Source organism: Erinaceus europaeus, chromosome 8, assembly GCF_950295315.1.
Source record: "Erinaceus europaeus chromosome 8, mEriEur2.1, whole genome shotgun sequence".
NCBI lineage: Eukaryota > Metazoa > Chordata > Mammalia > Eulipotyphla > Erinaceidae > Erinaceus > Erinaceus europaeus.
Window position 1 is genome coordinate 18,275,047 of NC_080169.1, and position 20,336 is coordinate 18,295,382.

At 43.9% G+C, this 20,336-nt stretch overlaps 1 protein-coding gene across 1 annotated transcript in view; it reads left to right on the top strand.

Moving 5' to 3' along the window:
- LAPTM4B (lysosomal protein transmembrane 4 beta) overlaps positions 1-19,655 on the top strand; it is a 43,017-nt gene extending 23,362 nt beyond the window's left edge. Inside the window, exons 6-7 of the mRNA XM_007532698.3 lie at positions 1,134-1,229; positions 19,198-19,655. Of these exons, the coding sequence (XP_007532760.3) occupies positions 1,134-1,229; positions 19,198-19,287 (186 nt within the window). The 3' untranslated portion in view covers positions 19,288-19,655. The remainder of the gene's footprint in view (positions 1-1,133; positions 1,230-19,197) is intronic.
- The last annotated feature ends 681 nt before the right edge of the window (positions 19,656-20,336 follow it).

Sequence of the window (20,336 nt, forward strand, 5' to 3'; positions counted from 1 at the left end):
CCCCTTTTGTTGCCTTTGTTTTATCATTGTTGTGGTTATTATTATTGTTGTCATTGATGTTGTTGGATAGCACAGAGAGAAATAGAGAGAGGAGGGGAAGACAGAGAGAGGGAGAGAAAGATAAGACACCTGCAGACCTGCTTCACTGCCTGTGAAGCGACCCCCCCCAGCAGGTCGGGAGCCAGAGGCTCGAACCGGGATCCTTAAGCCGGTTCTTGCGCTTTGTGCCATGTGCGCTTAACCCGTTGCACTACTGCCCGACTTCAGTACCCAACACTTTTGACTCTGTTTTTTGTTTTGTTAATCAGTGTTGCTCAGTTCTGGCTTATGGTGGTTCCAGGATTGAACCTGATGCCTCTGAGCCTCAGACATGACAACCTTTTTACACAACTGTTGTATGTTTCCTTAGCCTAACATTTAATCATAAAGGTCTTTTGGTTTAATAGAACTAAAACATATATAATTTATAGAAATGAAAAGTTTTGTAGAACAGCTTAACCATGGTGGTAGCTGGGGCTGAGTGGTAGCATGCTCAGTAGAGCACACACATCACTGTGTGCGAAGAACCAGGTTCAAGCAGCACCCCTCCTTCACATACTCCCCACTTTTTCACCTGCAGGAGGGAAGCTTCATGAATGATGAGGTAGTACTGTGTCTCTCCCTCTCTATTTCTTTCTCTGTTATATTAAAAAAAAAAAAGGCAGGGGAGTGGTCCGGGAGGTGGCACAGTGGATAAAGTATTGGACTCTCAAGCATGAGGTCCTGAGTTCAATCCCCGGCAGCACATGTAGCAGAGTGATGTCTGGCTCTTTCTCCTCCTGTGTTTCTCATTAATAAATAAATAAAATCTAAAAAAAAAAAGTTATTAAAAAAAAAGGTGAGGGGGGTTTTGGGAGGTGGCACAGTGGATAAAGCATTAGACTGTCAAGCATGAGGTCTCAAGTTTGATTCCTGGCAACACATGTACCAGAGTGATGTCTGGTTCTTCCTTTGTCTTATCCTATCTTTCTCATTAATAAATAAAATCTTTTTTTTTTTTTTAAAAGGGAAAATATGGAAAAATAATTAAAGATTTATTTTAAAAATTGTGTGATACTAGAAAATAAGGTTCTAATAATCATTACTCATTTCAGGGTTACTTGATTAGCTGTGTTTGGAACTGCTACCGATACATCATTGGCAGGAACTCTTCTGATGTCCTGGTTTATGTGACCAGCAACGACACTACGGTAGGTATACTATCATTTCATGTGGAGAACTCCACTCACCCAGTTTATGATGGCTTCTGAATGTCTCTAGCATTTGTTTTCATTGTTGTTAAAATGTACTCAGGAGCTGCTTTCTCATCAACAGATTAGTAGTTTATTGAAAAGGGTTTTGCTTTTTCTTACTGGATGTTAAAATCTAGATGCTTTAGTTTCTGGCTTTTCAAAAAATATTACAGATAGATAATTTTTGTACCCTCTCCATATATTTTTTAAATTTTTTCTAAATTTTATTTTATTTATTCCCTTTTGTTGCCCTTGTTGTTTTATTGTTATAGTTATTATTGATGTCGTTGTTGTTGGGTAGGACAGAGAGAAATGGAGAGAGGAGGGGAAGACAGAGGGGGAGAGAAAGACAGACACCTACAGACCTGCTTCACCGCCTATGAAGGGACCTGCCTGCAGGTGGGGAGCCGGGGGCTCAAACCGGGATCCTGACGCCGGTCCTTGAGCTTAGTGCCACCTGCACTTAACCCACTGCGCTACAGCCTGACTCCCCCTCTCCATATTTTTTTAAAACTTTTTAAAAATTGGGAGCCAGGTGGTAGCGTAGTGGGTTAAGCGCACATGGCACAAAGCTTTAGGACCAGCGTAAGGATCCCGGTTCAAAGCCCCAGCTCCCCACCTGCAGGGGAGTCGCTTCACAGGCAGTGAAGCAGGTCTGCAGGTATCTGCCTTTCTCTCCCTCTCTCTGTCTTCCCCTCCTCTCTCCCATTTCTCTCTGTTCTATCCAACAACAATGACATCAATAACTACAGCAATAAAACAACAAGGGCAACAAAAGGGAATAAATAAGTAAATAAAACTTTAAAAAAAAATTATTATTTATTTTCCCTTTTGTTGTCCTTGTTTTATTTTTGTTGTAGGTATTATTGTTATTGATGTTGTTGTGAAGCGACTCCCCTGCAGGTGGGGAGCCGGGTGCTCGAACCAGGATCCTTATGCCGGTCCTTGTGCTTTGCGCAATGTGTGCTTAACCCGTTGTGCCACAAGTGGTGAAGCAAGTCAGCAGGTGTCTGTCTTTCTCTCCCTCTCTCTGTCTTCCCCTCCCCTCTCCATTTCTCTCTGTCCTATCCAACAACAATAACATAAATAACAACAATAACTACAACAATAAAACCATGGTAACAAAAGGGATGAGATAAATAAATAAATAAACAAATTTTTTTTTAAAGTCTTAAGTCTGGAGGCTGGAATGTAGCACAGAGGCTTAAGCGCACATGAGGGGAAGTGCAAAGACTGGAGTAGGGATCCCAGCTCGAGCCCCCAGTTCCCAGCCTACAGGGGAGTCGCTTCACAGGCAGTGAAGCAGGTCTGCAGGTATCTATCTTTCTCTCCCGCTCTGCCTTCCCGTCTTCTCTCCATTTCTCTCTGTCCTATCCAACAACAGTGACCTCAATAACAACAATAACAATAAGGGCAACAAAAGGGAAAAAAAAATAGCTTCCAGCAGCAGTAGATTCGGAGTTGCAGGCACCAAGCCTCAGCAATAACCCTGGAGGCAAAAGAAAAAAAACAAAAACAAAAGTATAAGTCCTAGATATTTCAATCTTCCTTGTGTTTCTACCAATGCCTGACACAGTGCTTAATGAAGGTAGCTGTGGGACAGGCCAAAGTGGACAGGAGCTCTCACTTGTACAGTATGCTGCTTTGTCCTGTATCCCATCCCAGGCCATCCTGACACCCTCCACATTGAATGCAACAAACTTCAGTGTTCTGGGCTCTGTCTCTGTGTATCTCTCTACCATTCTGTCTTTATCTTAATAAAAAGTATTCTTTTTATTTATTTATTGGATATAGATAGTCAGAAATTGAGAGGGGAAGGGAGGGGAGAGAGAGAGAAAGACACAGAGAGAGACCTGCAATACTGCTTCACCACTTGCAGAGTTTCCCCTTGCAGGTGGGGACAGGGGCTGGTATCTGGGTCCTTGCGCATTATAACGTGCACTCAGCCAGGTGCACCACCACACCAGCCCTCCTCCTCCTCCTCCTCCTCCCAATTTCTTTTAAGGTAAAAAAAAAAACAAATTGGATAGGAGCCGGGCGGTAGCACACAAGGTTAAGTGCACATACTACGAAATGCAAGGATCCTGGTTTGAGCCCCCGGCTCCCCACCTGCAGGGGGGTCGCTTCACAAGTGGTGCAGCATGTCTGCCCGTGTCTTTCTCCCCCTCTCTGTCTTCCTCTCTCTACAATTTCTCTTTTCTTATCCAAAAAAAAAAAAGGCCTCCAGGAGCAGTGGATTCATAGTGCAGGCACTGAGCCTCAGCAATAACCCTCGCGGCAAAAAACCCCAAAACAAAAAAAAGTATAGTTTTAGAAGGGATAAAATGGACAAGACAGGTGAGGACTAAATATAAATAGTACGTCAAGTCTAAACTAAGACAGGATTTTATATTTCCATTTGTTCTTTTTTAGATTCTGGTGACATGTCCACTTTGACATTAATGAAATAATTCAACCTACTCCTGACTCTACTTATTTTCATGCTGTGTATTACATCTATAGGTCCAACCTGGTATTACTGAAAGCTCTGACATTTCTGGCAGAAATTTATTATAAATATATATTATAAATAAATAAGCCAGGATCCTTGGCACTTTGCGCCACCTGTGCCTGCTTAACCCACGGCACTGCTGCCTGACTCCCAATTATGTAGGTTTTTGTTGTTGTTGTTGTTGTTGCCTTGTTTGGTCTTTCCTAGCTGAACCACATGCCTGCATAAGTCCATCATCATTCCTAAGGAACTTCCCTTCTACCCTCTATTCCTCCCTCCCTCCTCCTCCTCCTTCCTTTCTTCCCTGAGAAAGCGGGGAGGTGTTATAAACCTCTGTACCATCTCTCCACCATCCCCTGGTGCAGGTGCTTCCATGTAGTAAACAGGGGCTCAGACCTGGGTCCTCTCCCATGTACTCTACTGGCCTCTCAGCGGACTGTTTGTATGTTTATTATTTATTTTTCCAGAGCACAGCTCAGCTCTGGCTGCTGCTGCTGCGGGGGATTGAACCTGGGACTTTTGAGCCTCAGGCATGAGGGTCTGTTTGCATTATGCTATCTACCTCTGTCCAATTAGCTGACTTTTAAAACAAAATTTAAAAAAACATTTATTTATTGCCTTTTGTTGTCTTATTGTTGTGGTTATTATTGTTGTTGTTATTGCTATTCCCCTTTTGTTGCCCTTGTTGTTTTATCATTGTTGTGGTTATTATTGTTGTTGTTGTTGTTGCTATTGTTGGATAGGACAGAGAGAAATGGAGAGAGAAGGGGTGGACAGAGACGGGGAGAGAAAGAGAGACACCTGCAGACCTGCTTCACTGCCTGTAAAGCGACTCCCCTGCAGGTGAGGAGCCAGGGGCTCAAACCGGATTCCTTATGCCGGTCTTTGCGCTTTGCGCCACCTGCGCTTAACCTGCTGTGCTACCGCCCAACTCCCAGAAACTTTTTTTAAATTTATTTTTTTCCCATTTAAAAGCAAAGAAGGAGCAATAGGTAAGTTTATTTGCCTAACAGGAAGTAAAAATAATTGTGCACTTCAACTGGACATACCCAGCCAGCTCTTCAGATAATAGGCTTCCTTTCTTTAGAAGAGCGTCCAGCTGGCCAGTTTGTAGTAACTAAGATTCAGTGCCATGGTCTAGAGCCAACTGTTGACTTTTTCTCCTAATGTGTTGAATTAAACCTGGGGGAATTGCTTCATGATAGTTATTGGTCATTATTTCCTTTAAGTCATTTTGTATCAACTTGCCTTTTTTTTTTAAAAAAAACTTTAAAGACTTTTAAATATTTATTTATTTATTCCCTTTTGTTGCCCTTGTTTTATTGTTGTAGTTATTATTGTTGTTTGTTATTGATGTCGTAGTTGTTGGATAGGACAGAGAGAAATGGAGAGAGGAGGGGAAGACAGAGGGGGAAGAGAAAGACAGACACCTTCAGACCTGCCTCACCACCTCTGAAGCGACTTCCCTGCAGGTGGGGAACTGGGCACTTGAACCGGAATCCTGATGCCAATCCTTGCACTTGGCACCAACTGCGCTTAACCCGCTGCACTACCGCCCAACTCCCCTGTTCTGAGCTTTTATGCCCATTTCCTGTCCCTCATCTGGAATCAGCCATTGCTCCAAGGGGCCCTGTTTGCTTCTGATATAGATTGTAATCTGACTTTTTTTTTAGGGTTAGAGACCAGATTTTCTTTTAAAGCACAATTCTGCATGTTTAAGGATTGCTTTATTTATTTATTTATTCTTCCAGGGTTATTGCTGGGGCTCAGTGCCTGCACCACTAATCCACTGTTCCTGAAGGCTATTTTTTTCCCTTTTGTTGCCCTTATTGTTTATCATTGTTTTTATTGTTGTTGTTTTTGCTGTCATTGTTGGACAGAACAGAGAGAAGTCAAGAGAGGAGGGGAAGACGGGGAGAGAATGACACCTGCAGACCTGCTTCACCACTTGTGAAGCACCCCCCCCCCCCCCCCCGCAGATGGGGAGCCAGGGGCTCGAACCAGGATCCTTACATGTTGGACTAGCGATGTGAGAGAGAGAGAGAGAGAGATGACCCAGGAACCAAGCTTGTGGCAGCAAGGCAATTCAAATCTTTATTCATTTGAGCTGTAACTGATTGTAGAACCAGTTGTGATAACTCACTACCTTCGGACCAGCCCCACGTTGGGCACCAGATGCTGGGCTACCGTGGGGGGTGCCTTTTCCCGGGCGCGTACTCTCTGAGTTGGAGCCAGCCTGGGTTGCTATTCACTCAGCAATGCGAGAGAGATGACTCAGGAAAAGACTCGTGGGTTTTTTTTTTTTTTTTGAGTGGGACACAGTTCAATCTTTATTGATGAGGAATGCAGTGCAAGCTAGCTCCAGACTCGTGGTTTTAAGACAATTCAATTCTTTATTCATCCGAACCCCCCAGAGTCCGGTGGTAGCACACCTGGTTAAGCCACGTGGTGCAAACCTCAATGGCCAGAGTCAGCCTCCTTCCTGGTCTGCCTGCGCTTCTCCAGGCTGGACAAGGGCAGAGACAAGTCAGAAACGGAAGTGGCTTGACAGTACCATACATGGTTAGGAAAGGGGCGTAGAAAGCTGGAAGGGGCTGGGAATGGTAGGGGGCTTCCTTAGCAACTGTTGCTAGGGGGCTTAACTGGTAGGATTAATAATATCCTGTGGGGAATTAGGAAGGAGACCTTTAGTCATCTGTAAGACAAAGCAGAGGATTGATACGTAGATAATAAAAGGATGAGCTATAGTATCAAGGAATGGAGCAGGGGGAGCTGGCTTAATGTTTTAAGGAATGCCAGGCTCCTGGAAGCAGAAAAATGCAGGGTGTTTTCTGAGGTAGGGAGTCTGATATGACATGGCAAACCTTTGGGGTTCCTATGTCCCTCCTTGCTCAATCTCTTAGAGAGAGACTGACAGGATGGAAGCACCCCTCAGGTCAAGCCCTGCCAAGCTCTATCACACCCTCACGATTTCCCTATACTTAATGCTGGTCCTTGCACTTTACACCATGTGAGCTTAACCCACTGCACTACTGCCTGGCCCCCTCTAAGGATTCTTTTGACTAACTAAAGGAATTGATGCTGCCACCTGTTAGAAAACTAAATACAGGGAGTTGGGCGGTGGCGCAGGGGGTTAAGTGCACGTGGCGCAAAGTGCAAGGACCTGCTTAAGGATCCCAGTTCCAGCCTCCCGCTCCCCACCTGCAAGGGAGTCGCTTCACTGGCGGTGAAGCAGATCTGCAGGTGTCTTCCTCTCCCCCTCTCTGTCTTCCGCTCCTCTCTCCATTTCTCTCTGTCCTATCCAACAATGACGACATCAATAACCACAACAATGTTAAACAACAAGGGCAACAAAAGGGAAAATAAATAAATAAACATTGAAAAAAAAAAAGAAAACTAAATACACTGGAGTCTCATTCTCTCTGAGATGTCTGCTCGAAATGATGCTTGCAGTGATCTAGTTCTGTCATTCCCCCTGGTTTCCACAGCTCTATGCCGGTCCTCGTAGCATGCAGTAATGAGCATTTCTCCTGTCTTTACTGGGCATCCACGTTGACAGTATACCATGTTGTGTCTTTTAATTTCTATCCAATAATAGGTCAGATGACTGTTCTCTAAGGCTGAATAGTCTCAGGGTGACCTTGGTAGAGAGATAACTGGGGTTCTTATTGACTGGAAAACTAAATATGCACTTTTTAAAAACCTCTTTTCCAAAATAGAATAAATATTATTAGCCAGTTACTTACTACTCAGAGGGAGAAGAGACATGAGTTCATCCCCTGGATTAATGTTTCCTACAGTTTTCCCAATCACCCTTTTATTTAAAATTTTATTATCTTTATTTATTGGATAGAGACAGCCAGAAATCAAGAAGGTGATAGAGAGGGAGAGAGACAGAGAGACACCTGCAGCCTTGCTTCACCACTCTCAAAGCTTTCCCCCTGCAGATGGGGATTAGGGGGCATGAACCTGGGTCCTTGCACACTGTAATACGTGCGCTCAACCAGGTGCGCCACCACCTGGCCCCCCAACCACCCTTTTGAAGGACACACCTCTCATGTAGCAGCATATTCCAACTAGGTCGCTGATGATTTCAGATGTGGTATATGCTTGACACCTAACCCAGCATCTGGTGGGTGCTGCTGTAGGCAGTAAAGTTATCTGCAGAGTCCCCAGACATTAAAGGGTCACCAAGCAAAGGCATCTAGGAAACAAAAGACCCTGGATCAGATGATTCCAAAGATGGCTGGGGAGAATCAGTAGCTTGCTGAGACTGTAACAGCATAGATGCTGAGTTCCATAAAGAGCAGTCACCTCTTCCTGTATCCTAAAGCTGTTTATGCAGGTACCGCTGTTTGTCTTAATTCCTGCTGCTCCAGCTTTTTCCCTTTTCTTGTTTTTCTTGTTGGTAATCTGGAATTGTATCGTAAAACTTGCTCTAAAAAGGCTCTAGCCCTTCTCTCTGTCTCTTTTCCTCTCTCCCTGTCTCTCAAACCCTTCCCTCTTGATTTCTGGCTGTCTCTGTCAAATACATAAATAAAAGATAATAAAAAAAAGGGGGGGCCGGGTGGTGACGCACCTGGTTGAGCGCACATGTTACAGTGTGCAAGGACCCAGGTTCGAGTCTCCGGTCCCCACCCGCAGGGGGACAGCTTCACGAGTGATGAAGCAGGGCTGCAGGTATCTCTCTGTCTCTCTCCCCCTCTCTCAAACCCTTCCGTCTTGATTTCTGGCTGTCTCTATCCAATAAATTAATAAAAGATAATAATTAGAATGTTCTAGCCCATAGGGGGCGCTCGTTTGCTCATTCACCCTCCCGTGGAATTCACAGTAGATGCAGACTCTCACAAGCTTCTTTTAGAACACATAACGTAATGTCTTTCTGAGTCAATCTTCAGACTCTTGTGCTGGTAGATATGCCATAACAAAGCGACAACCATGGCAGTTGGGCCGGTGGTAAAGCCGGTTAAGTGCAGGTGGCGCAAAGCACAAGGACTGGCAGAAAGATTCTGGTTCTAGACCCCGCCTCCCCACCTGCAGGGGAGTCGCTTCACAGGCGGTGAAGCAGGTCTGCAGGTGTCTATCTTTCTTTCCCCCTCTCTGTCTTCCCCATCTCTCCATTTTTCTCTGTCCTATCCAACAACAACGACAACAACAACAATAAAACAACAAGGGCAACTAAATAAATAATTTAAAAAAATATATCGTTAAAAAAAACAAAAAAAAACGACAACCTAAGACCTATGGGTTACCAACCCTGTTAGTTCATTATAATTTAGGACTCTGGTACCTTTTTCCATTGTACCCTTATGCCAGAAGAAGTGCCTAACTATTCATTACACTAAGTGGTCAAGTTCAGACACCTTAAGGATAATATTTAGTGTCATATCTATTAGGTGTTGCATTGTTTTTGAAAACAGACTTGGTCCATTGGTGGTATACCCTGTTTAGCGCACTTGTTTCCTTTTGCAAGGATCTGGGGGCTCAAGCCCTGCTCCCTACCAGCAGGGGAGAAGCTTCACAAGTAGTCTCTATCTCCCCTTTTCCCTCTCAATTTCTCAAATAAAAGAAAAAATGGAAAAATGGCTTCTGGGAGACCTGGATTTATGGTGCAGGCACTGAGCCCCAGAAATAACCCTGGTAGCAAAGAACCACAAAACCACCAAAATAAAGACAGAGGCTCTTCCTAAGTGCCACCATAAGTCACTGCTTGCCGTTGTTGGGCACCTCAGCTGTCACTGTTGAACACTGTTGTAGAAATCTGGGGGTAGGGCGGTAGCGCAGCGGGTTAAGCACACACAGTGCGAAGCGCAAAGACCGGCCTAAGGATTCCGGTTTGAGCCCCTGGCTCCCCACTTGCAGGGGGGTCGCCTCATAAGCAGTGAAGCAGGTCTGCAGGTGTCTTTCTCTCCCCCCCCATCTCTCTCGATTTCTCTGTCTTAGCCAACAACATCAATGGTAACAATAATAGTAACAAGAACAGAATGGGGAAAAAAATGGCTTCCAGGAGCAGTGGATTCGTGGTGCAGGTACCGAGTCCCAGCGATAACCCTGGAGGCAAAAATAGAAAGAAAGAAATCACACGGGACTGAGTTCACATACAATGCACATGGGCAGGTGCTCCAGACCCTGACCTGCACTGCCATGGAGCAGTGCTGTAGGGGTGTCTCTCTCTCTCTCCCAACCTCTCCACACTCCCTCTCTCTTTCTGTCTCTACAAGAAGGGGGGGGAGAGAGAAAGGTAGAAAGAGGCTACCTGGAATGGTGGAATTGTCATGTAGACACTGAACCCCAGCAATTATGTAGGTGACCCCCCAAAATCACATACATACTATGTAATATATAATATAGTGCAAAATAGGCCTTTAGAGGAAACCTTTTTGTTTTATTTTATTTGTTTATCTCATTGTCTTTATTGGATAGAGACAGTCTGAGATCGAGAGGGAAGGGGGGGACATAGAGGAGGAGATACCTGCAGCACTGCATCACCACTCAGAAAGCCTTCCTCCTGCAGGTGGGGACCGGGGGCTTGAACCCAGATTCTTGTGCATTGTTAACATGTGTGCTCAACCAGGTGCGCAACCACCTGGCCCCATAATTTTCTATTATCTTTATTTATTGGATAGAGACAGTCAGAAATCCAGAGGGAAAGAGGTAGTAGAGAGGGAGAGACAGAGAGACACCTGCAGCACTGCTTCACCACTCATGAAGTTTTCTCCCTACAGGTAGGGACTGGGGGCTCAAACCCTGGTCCTTGTGTATTGTAACATGTGTGCTCAACCAGGTGCACCACCACCCAACCCCAAGGAAAGACTTTTTAAATAAAACACTGAACATGTACAGTATATAAGATGTTTTTCACATTAAAAATCTATAAAAATTTAGATTTTGGGAGTCTGGTGTAGTGGGTTAAGCACACGTGGCCTAAAGCACAAGGACTGGCATAAGGATCCCGGTTCGAGCCCCAGCTCCCCACCTGTAGGGGAGTCACTTCACAGGCGGTGAAGCAGGTCTGCAGGTGTCTTTCTTTCACCTGTCTCTGTCTTCCCCTCCTCTCTCCATTTCTCTCTGTCCTATCCAACAACGACACCAATAATAATTACAACAATCAAACAACAAAGGCAATAAAAAGGAATAAATAAATATTAAAAAAATAGATTTGGGGGGCTGGGCGGTAGCGCCGCGGGTTAAGCGCACGTGGAGGGGAGTCGCTTCACAGGCAGTGAAGCAGGTCTGCAGGTGTCTATCTTTCTCTCCCCCTCTCTGTCTTCCCCTCCCATCTCAATTTCTTTCTGTCCTATCCAACAACGATGACAATAATAATAGTAGCAACAACACTGATAAACAACAAGCACAACAAAAGGGGAAAAAATAGCCTAAAAAATAGCCTCCAGGAGCAGTGGATTCGTGGTGCAGGCACCAAGCCCCAGTGATAACCCTGGAGACAAAAAAAAAAATTAGATTTTGAAATTTTTAATCTATGCGGCCTTATTTTTGCTAATGAAATAAATACACGAGTCATGGTAAGCTTTACTTTTTTGCTTACTTCAAATGTTGAAAACCTAATTTAAGAAAAACTGAGGGTGCAGGATGGTAGTGCAGAGGCTTAAGCGCACATGGTGCAAAGCGCAAGGACCCAAGTAAGGGTCTCGGTTCGAGCTCCTGGCTCCCTACCACTTCACAAGTGGGGAAGCAGGTCTGCAGGTGTCTTATCATTCTCTCCCCCTCTCTGTCTTCCTCTCCCCTCTCAGTTTCTGTCTGTCCTAACCTACAGTAGTGACAACAATAATAATAACGACAGCAATGATGGGCCACAAAAGGGGAAAAAAGTGGCCTCTGGGAAGGGAAGCAGGTCTGCAGGTGTCTGTCTTTCCCTCCTTTTTTGATTTCTCTCTGTTCTATCCAACAACCACGACAGCAATAACAACAATGATAAACAACAAGGTCAACAAAAGGGAAAAAATAGCCTCCAGGAGCAGTGGTTTCATAGTGCAGGCACCAAGCCCCAGCAATAACCCTAGAGGCAAAAAAAAAAAAATCTTTATTTATTTAGTAGAGACAGCCAGAAATTGAGAGGAAGGGGAGGATAGAGAGACACCTGCAGCACGGCTTCACCACTTGTGAAGCTTCTCCCCTGCAGGTGGAGACCAGGGGCTTTAACATTTGCTTTCAACCAGGTGCGTCAACACCTGACTCTGTAAAAACCCATTTATTTCGGAATTGGAGCACTTTAAAAGTAGTGAAATTGGTATTTGGCCAAGGTAGCATCTGAAATTCTGATGCCAGATAAAATAATTACAATCTTTTGAATAATGTAGGGAACTGGCTCATTACTTAGAAATAAGCAGGAGAATGTTAAACTTCATGGAGTCCGTTAGGCCATGCTTATTGGAGCTGCTAGTTCTGGTTAGCACTCTATACTACTTTATTGTTTCGACTTCACACAGTATTTTGCCGCTAGGGACTTTTGAGTCAGACTGCTTGGAAAACACAGCTAAGAAAGAAAATCAGGGAGCTGGGTGAAAGCCAGATTATCTCCCTGGCAGCCACTTCCATTAGCTTCTCTTTGAGGTAGCCAAGATTAATAAAGGCTGACCTGGGCTGTCAAAACAAATTATCAGTTAACTTGGCTTGGAGGTAGGAGGGACTTAAATAGTGGTCAGTTACAGTGACTGCTAAAACGACCTTTTTAAGAAAATAATTTATTTACTTTTTAATGAGAGAGATGCAGAGAGAAAGACACAGAAAGGCCAGAGCACTGCTCAGCTCTGGTTTATGGTGGTGCTGGGGATTGAACCTGGGGTCTCAGAGCCTCAGGCATGAAAGTCTTTTTGCATAACCAGTATGCTGTCTCCCCAGCTCACCTTTTAATTTTTAAATTTTTTTTCCCATTTCCTGTTTTTGAAAATCAGGTTACCCATTACTTCCTAGGTAACCTAGAAACAAGTTCTGGTCTAGATGATAGCATGTTTTGTTTGTTTTTTACCCCATTTAGAGAGACAAAAGGAGATTGAATTAAATTGACATCAGGTGGGCTACTCAGTCAGACTTTTTCAAATTCTTTCCTATGCAATAAGCCTAGAATGTTACTAAGACGAGCATGCAATGTCTTCAGAAAAGTCCTAACTTTCTGAGTTGATTTAAGGAAGACTTGCCTAGAAACAAGTTACTAAGCTGGCTTTTAAGAGCTTCCCTTGAGGGACTGGACAGTAACTCATCTGGTTGAGTTTATCTGTTGCCATGCACCAGGACCCAGGTTTGAGCCCCCTATCCCCAGCTGCATTAGGGAAGCTTTATAAATGGTGAAGGAAGTGCTGCAGGTGCCTCTCTTTTTAAATTTTATTTATTGGCTAGAGACAAATTGAGAGGGGAGGGGTATGGAGCAAGGGAGACAGACAGACAGACACCTGAGCTCTGCTTCAGCACTTACCCTTCAGGTAGGGAACTAGGGGCTTGAAACTAGGTCCTTGCACACTTAACCAGGCCTTCTGCATGTGTCTTTTTTGCTATGTCTATATCTCCCCCCTACCCACCCATATTTTCTCTGTCTCTACCCAATAAAATAAAAATAAAATATCAACGCACATATAATCCTTTTTACTTGTATTTGGAAATAAGTGATTCCTTATTATAAGCATGGTAGGAGAGAGATTTTTCTTTTAATTTTATTGGTGACTTTATATTAACATTTGTGTAATAACAGGTGTATAATTCCACACTGTTCCCACCACCAGAGTTCTGTATCCTCATTCCCATCATTGGAAGCTACAGGGTTGCAGATATGGGTTAACTATTATTTCTACAACTGTCTATATTTGTATATGTTTGTTCTTTTTTTTTTTTTTCTTTAACAGTCCCATCTTTCCCTTTGAAAGTCACACCTACACCTGTTACTACTTCTGAATGTCCTTCCTTTTTTCTCTCTGTGTCCTGATGGAGTTGGAGTTCAGAGCCCTCTGTTCCTCTTCTCCCTATCATTTCTCCTCTGCCGGGAGTATGGACCGAAATTCTTTCTTGGGGGTGCAGAAGGTGGAGATCTGGCTTCTGTAATTGCTTCTTTGCTAGACATGGACATTGGCAGGTCGATATTTACCCCCAGCTTGTTTCTGTCTTTTCCCTAGTGGGCTAGGGGTCTGGAGAGGTGAAGTTCCAAGTAATGATAGCAGGTTAGCAGTTTCTGTTTTCTTTCCACACACGTGATCACAACAAAAAACATAGGATACATAGTAAAACCAGCATAGAAAAAGGCTTGGAACTCAGATGACAACAAAAGAAAATAAGCTAGTGGCCTGGGAGGTGGCACAGTGGATGTCTGCGTTTGACATTCAGCATTACGTGTGCCAGAATTTTCTCCTCTCTCCTCGCCCTTTAGAGCAATGTTTAATTCATTCATTGGAGAGAGACAAAGAGAAACTGAGATGGAAGGAGAGACAGAGGGAGAAAGACAGACCCCTGCAGCCCTGCTTTACTGCTTGTGTGAAGCTTCTCCTGCAGGTGGGGCCCAGGGCCTTGAACCTGTACTTGTGCAGTATAACATGTACACTCAACTTGTGTGCCGCCATCAGCCCGTAAATAAATATATTTAAAATTTTTAAAAAATACTTATTTATTTTATCTTTTGTTGCCCTTGTTTTTTTATTGTTGTTGTTATTATTGTTGCTAGATAGGACAGAGAGAAACGGAGAGAGTAGGGGAAGACAGAGAGGGAGAGAGAGAATAACAGACACCTACAGACTTGTTTCACCGCCTGTGAAGTGACTCCCCTGCAGGTGGGGAGCCGGGGCCTCGAACCGGGATCCTTTTGCCGGTCCTTGCACTTTGCTCCACATGCGCTTAACCCGCTGCGCTACCGCCCAGATCCCCCCCCCTTTATAATGTTGCTTTGGAAAGCAGCTTGGCATGTTTTTTTAAAATTATTTTCATTGATTTAGTAGTAGTTTATTGATTTATTAATGGGAAAAGAGGGAAGGAGGACCAGAACATCAATCCTTCTTATTTGTTACTGGGAATTCGACTCAAGACATCATGCTTCAGTGTCCAACACTTTATCCACTTCCTAGATCACAGTTAATATTTGAAGGAAGAAGAAGGGAAGGAGAAGAAGAAAAAAAGATACTTACAGGCAGCAAGAACAAAAATTCTAATATAGGAGTTGGGTGGTAGCACAGCGGGTTAAGCGCAAGTGGCACAAGGACCAGAGTAAGGATCCCGGTTCGAGCCCCTGGCTCCCCACCTTCAGAGGAGTCGCTTCATAGGTGGTGAAGCAGGTCTGCAGGTGTTTGTCTTTCTCTCCCCCTCTCTGTCTTCCCCATCTCTCTCCATTTCTCTCTGTCCTGTCTAACAACTATGACATCAATAACAATAACAATAATAACTACAACAATAAAAAACAAGGCAACAAAAGGGAAAATAAATATAAAAAAATTAAAAACAAAACAAAGAAAACCCTCTAATATTAGAAGTAAAAACCCACTCTCTACTCAGTTCCACAACATTCACCTAGGCTCCAATTGGGAAGTCCTCTTTTTATTTATTTATTTATTTTTGCCTCCAGGGTTATTGCTGGGCTCTGTGCCTGCACTAAGAGTCCACCGCTCCTGGAAGCCACTTTTTCCATTTTGTTGCCCTTTGCTGTTTATCGTTGTTGTTGGATAGGACAGAGAGAAATGGAGAGAGGAGGGGAAGACAGAGAGGGGGAGAGAAAAACAGACACCTGCAGACCTGCTTCACTGCTTGTGAAGTGACCCCCCCCTGCAGGTGGGGAGCCTGGGGCTCAAACCGGGATCCTGGTGCCGGTCCTTGCGCTTTGTGCAATGTGCACTTAACCCACTGGACTACCGTCCAGCTCCCAGCAGTCCTCTTTTTTAATTTTTTTCTATTATGTTTATTTAATGGATAGAGACAGCCAGAAATCAAGAGGATGGGGGGATAGAGAGGGAGAGAGACAGAGAGACACCTGTAGCCCTGCTTCACCACTCGTGAAGCTTCCCCCTGCAGGTAGGAACCGGGAGCTTGAACCTGGGGCCTTGCACACTCTAATTTGAGCATTTAACCAGGCACGCCACCACTTGGCCCCTAGCAGTCCTTCTTTATGGGTTCTTTTCACTGCTGCCCATCTGACCCGCCTGGCTGCCCCTGATGCCTGCCTGGCACAGGCAGTCGCCATTAGAACTGCCACTCACCCCACACTGAGACTGTGTCAACAACTGCCCATCCAGCCTGGAAGAAAAAGCCAAAGAAAAGCTATCAACCATGTTGCAATTGCAGATAATTGAAAACAGTTTTGTGGAACTGGTTCCCTTAGGTACACAAAGAGCAAAAGTTCTTCCCACCAGTTTGTGATACACCTGCAACCTCAAATTTCTCTGGTGGAACCTTGGCAATATAGCCTCAGCCCGATCCTTGTGACTGACAATTTTGTGTCACTCCCCACATCTGCTTAAACACAGGCCTTCTTCCTAGAGAATCAAACATAAAGCAAAGACAGACACCTGGGTTGCTTCCAGGGTTTAGTTATTACAAATCGTGCTGCTATGAACATAGGTGTACGTAGATCTTTTTGGTTGGGCATTACAGAGTACTTGGGGCAACTTCTTTCTAAGAAGTGTGTATTCTGGGTAAGGTTTTCATTCTTCTCATTTCTATAATGCCTGCCATGAAGGTGCATTATAAACGTGAGGTAGCTGAATAACAAAAGGCTAATCTCCCTCCTAAAGTTAATTATCTTTTAACTTTTCTCAGTTCTAGGATTGAACCTGCAACCTGCACCCCACAGACACAAAAGTCTGTTGCCTACATCTCTATGGTTTCTCCCTAGCAGAAAGCTTGATTCTTTTGATGCTTTGCTTTGCTTTCATATCTCCTCCTAGTAAGTCAACATCGTCCATATTCTCCTTGTGTTGACAGTTCATCAGCAATTGCCAGCAGTTTTTTTTTCCTTCTTTCTTTCTTTCTTTCTTTCTTTTTTTTTTTTTTTTGCCATGAATAAGAAATTTACTTGTTTTAAAAAAAATCCAAATGCTGGCATTGTCCAGAAAAATGGAACAGGTTTATTTATAATTGTTATTATAAAGTTGAACTGCTGAAACTTGTTCACTGAAACATTTTGACTTGCAGTAATGCTTTATATGTCCCCGCGTTTATATTAAAAATCCACACACAAATGAAAACGGAAAGAACTGCCAATTCCTGATTTCTGCCCCCTATCCCCCACTTGCAATTATATACTTAGGTACCTTTGACCCCCATGGAAAAAAACATATCTAACGTTCAGAACTACCAATAACAGGAAGAGTTTTTTTTTTTTTTTTTTTTTTAAAGAATGAAATGTTTCCCATCATAGTGGATTCTTAAGCACGCTCTCCACGTATGTGGCGTGCCAGCTGGATGTCTTTTGGCATAATTGTTACACGTTTGGCACGGATAGCACACAAGTTGGTGTCTTCAAAAAGGCCCACCAGGTAGGCCTCACTTGCCTCCTGTAATGATGAGGCTTCTTCACCCCTCCAGTGGAGGGCGCACTCATGCGAGCGGCTTTTGTAGCCAGTTGCTTCCTCGCTGCTTTAACACCGGTGGATTTGCGGGCGGTCTGCTTTGTAGGAGCCATGGCAGAGAGCTCCTTACTTACCCCCTCCTCCTTCGGCTGGAGCTAGGCGAGCGAGAGGCGGCGCTGGCGTCAGAGAGCGACGGCTCCCTTTTTTTTTTTTTTTTTTAATTTTATTTATGAGAAAGGAGGAGAAAAAAGCCGACATCACTCTGGCGCATGTGCTGCCAGGCATCGAACTCGGGACCTCATGCTTGAGAATCCAAAGCTTTACCACTGTGCCACCTCCCGGAACATAGCAGTTGTTTTTCTACTTGAAATTTGAACAGAGAGAATGTTGAATAGCTTTGTGTTTCTCTCCAGCTATTTACAAATCAGTTCTCCCATTTTGTGTGTGTACCAGGCTGTATTGGATATTTTATGTGTCTGTTAAGTCTCCAGTCTCTTGATTTTACAAGTAGAGAACTCAAGATTGTGATGCTGAAGTGTAACTGATCTTGCTTTGGAGTCCAGATTGATACATTGCGTTTTCCGTTCCCCTGCACGGAGCTTTTTTTTTTTAGTGATTTCATAATGATTAGCATGATTGTAAGATAACAGGGGTGTGGGAGTCCGGTAGCGCAGCAGGTTAAGCTCTCATGCCTGAGGCTTCAAAGTCGCAGGTTGTTCAGTCCCGTGTGCCACCATAAGCCAGAGCTGATCAGTGCTCTGGTAAGAAAAAGAAAGAAAAAAAAAAAGAATTCTGGTTTATACTCCCAGAAGGCAGAGGGATAAGGGGTAGGGAAGCTTCCAGTGCAGAAGATGGGACACAACTCTGGTGTTGGCAAATGTATGGAATTACACCCCTGTTATCTTCTTCTTTTTTTTTTTAATGCTTTTTAAAATATTTATTTATTCCCTTTTGTTGTCCTTGTTGTTTTATTGTTGTAGTTCTTATTGTCATCTTTGTTGGATAGAACAGAGAAGTAGAGAGAGGAGGGGAAGACAGAGGGGGAGAGAAAGACAGACACCTGCAGACCTGCTTTACCACCTGTGAAGTGACTCCCCTGCAGGTGGGGAGCTGGGGACTTGAACCGGGATCCTTCCGCCGGTCCTTGTGCTTTGCATCATGTGCACTTAACCTGCTGCACTACCGCCCAGCTCCCTTTTGCCTATTTTCTGCAGGTGTGATACCAGCACACTGCCCTGGAGTCTTTCTCTCTCTTTTTTCAATTATATATATACTTTTAATCTATTTTATTTTTGAGAGTGATTCAGAGAGAGACACACACACAGAGAAACAGAGAAACACCAGAACAACACTGCTCAGCTCTAGTTTATGGTGGCGCAGGGGATTGAACCTGAAACTTAGGAGCCTTAGGCATGAGAGTCTGTTTGCATAACCACTATGTTACCCCCCCCCCCCCAGTCTTTCTCTTCTTTAGAACCACTACCACCTCTTTGCAGTCCTAAAGACACTGCCTTCAGGGTGTGGGGGGTAGATAGCATAATAGTTATGCAAAGAGACTCTTTCTCCTGAGGCTCCAAGTCACAGGTTCAATCCCCCTCCCCCACCATAAACCAGAGCTCATCAGTGTTCTAGTAAAGTAAGTAAGTAAATAAATAAATAAAATTGGAGGGAAAAAAAAAAAAGGCATTGCCTTCCAGCCTGGCAGGCACATGTGGACAGGGTTCATAAAACTCAGGGCCAAGAGTCTTAATCCCATTTGCTTTGAAAGTTTCAAAAAACTCTCCTCAGAGTGCATCCACTTGCTGGAAAGTCGCAGTTGATACAGGTTACGAGTTATGGAAAATGTTTCATTAGAGTAAAAATTCAATGAAAGAAAAAGCCCAGGGCGCAGTGTGTGCACTTTGAACACTGAGTCTGGTCTTCTCTGTCTTTTCCTTCTCAGGTGCTGTTGCCCCCGTACAGTGATGCCGCTGTGAGCGCTGCCGCCGCCGCCACCGCCAAAGAGCCGCCCCCGCCCTATGTGTCAGCCTGAGCCAGAAAGGGGTGCCGCTGGGAGCAACGGGGGGCAAGAGTTCTTTCATTTCACTTCTGCAATGAGCATATTTGTTGCTGTAATGCTACCATTTTAAAATGAGACACTAAGCTGAAACCCTTTGTAGTTTGCAAACATGCTCTAGCTGTTGGAGCGTTGTGATAGATCTATAGAATTCTTTATGTAGGGGCAGGAGGTAGTGGGTTTCCTAAGGCTTTCATGGGTATTGAAACCTCCCAACAATGAATTTAAATCAAAGAAGTCTGGTCTTATACCTAGGGAAGCCCCCAAGTTGGGGAATTAGCCACACTCCATCTATCCCCTCTGTATCTCTTGAAGGTGTAAAATAAAATCATAATTAAACAGTACTTTTCTCAAGCCCTTTCAGTGTGTAAAAGAAGCCCTTCCAAGAACAGGATTGTTGATCGTGTAATCAATCACTGCTCTAATGTGACACATAGGAGTTCAACTATACATCAGTAAAACAAGGATTTCCTTGAGATTCTTCATGATTTAAATTCAGTGGCAATCAGTATGTGGTTCAAGCACTTAGTTCATGGACTAAAGATTAAGACCATCTAGTCCCCACACAGAGTGGTGGTGAGGATGGTCACCATGTCTGTAGTCCTGGAATAACATGTCTCATCATGGCGGAAGTGGGGCCGGGGTATTTGATCTACTGACACTACACAATAAAAGGTATTTCTTTTTGCTGTATTTTACCTCATCCATCTTCAAGAACATTTGCCTCATTTGATCAAAGTGGAATAACTCATAGGTATTTATTTATGTAATGCTACATACAAAGAGTTTTTTTTTTTAATTAGAGATTTATATTGATTTACAAAATTGTAAGGTAATATGAGTGTGATTCCCTACAGTTCCCACAGTTTCCATTGGAAAGTGTAGTAGTTTTCCCAAGGTCACAGATACAGGTTGATCCTATAACTATTTTTTTCTTCTCCCTCCCCCCCCCCCTTTCTAGTTCACCCATATACCTATCACTACTTCTAAGTGTCTTTTCCATTTTTCCCCTTCTCTCAGATAGA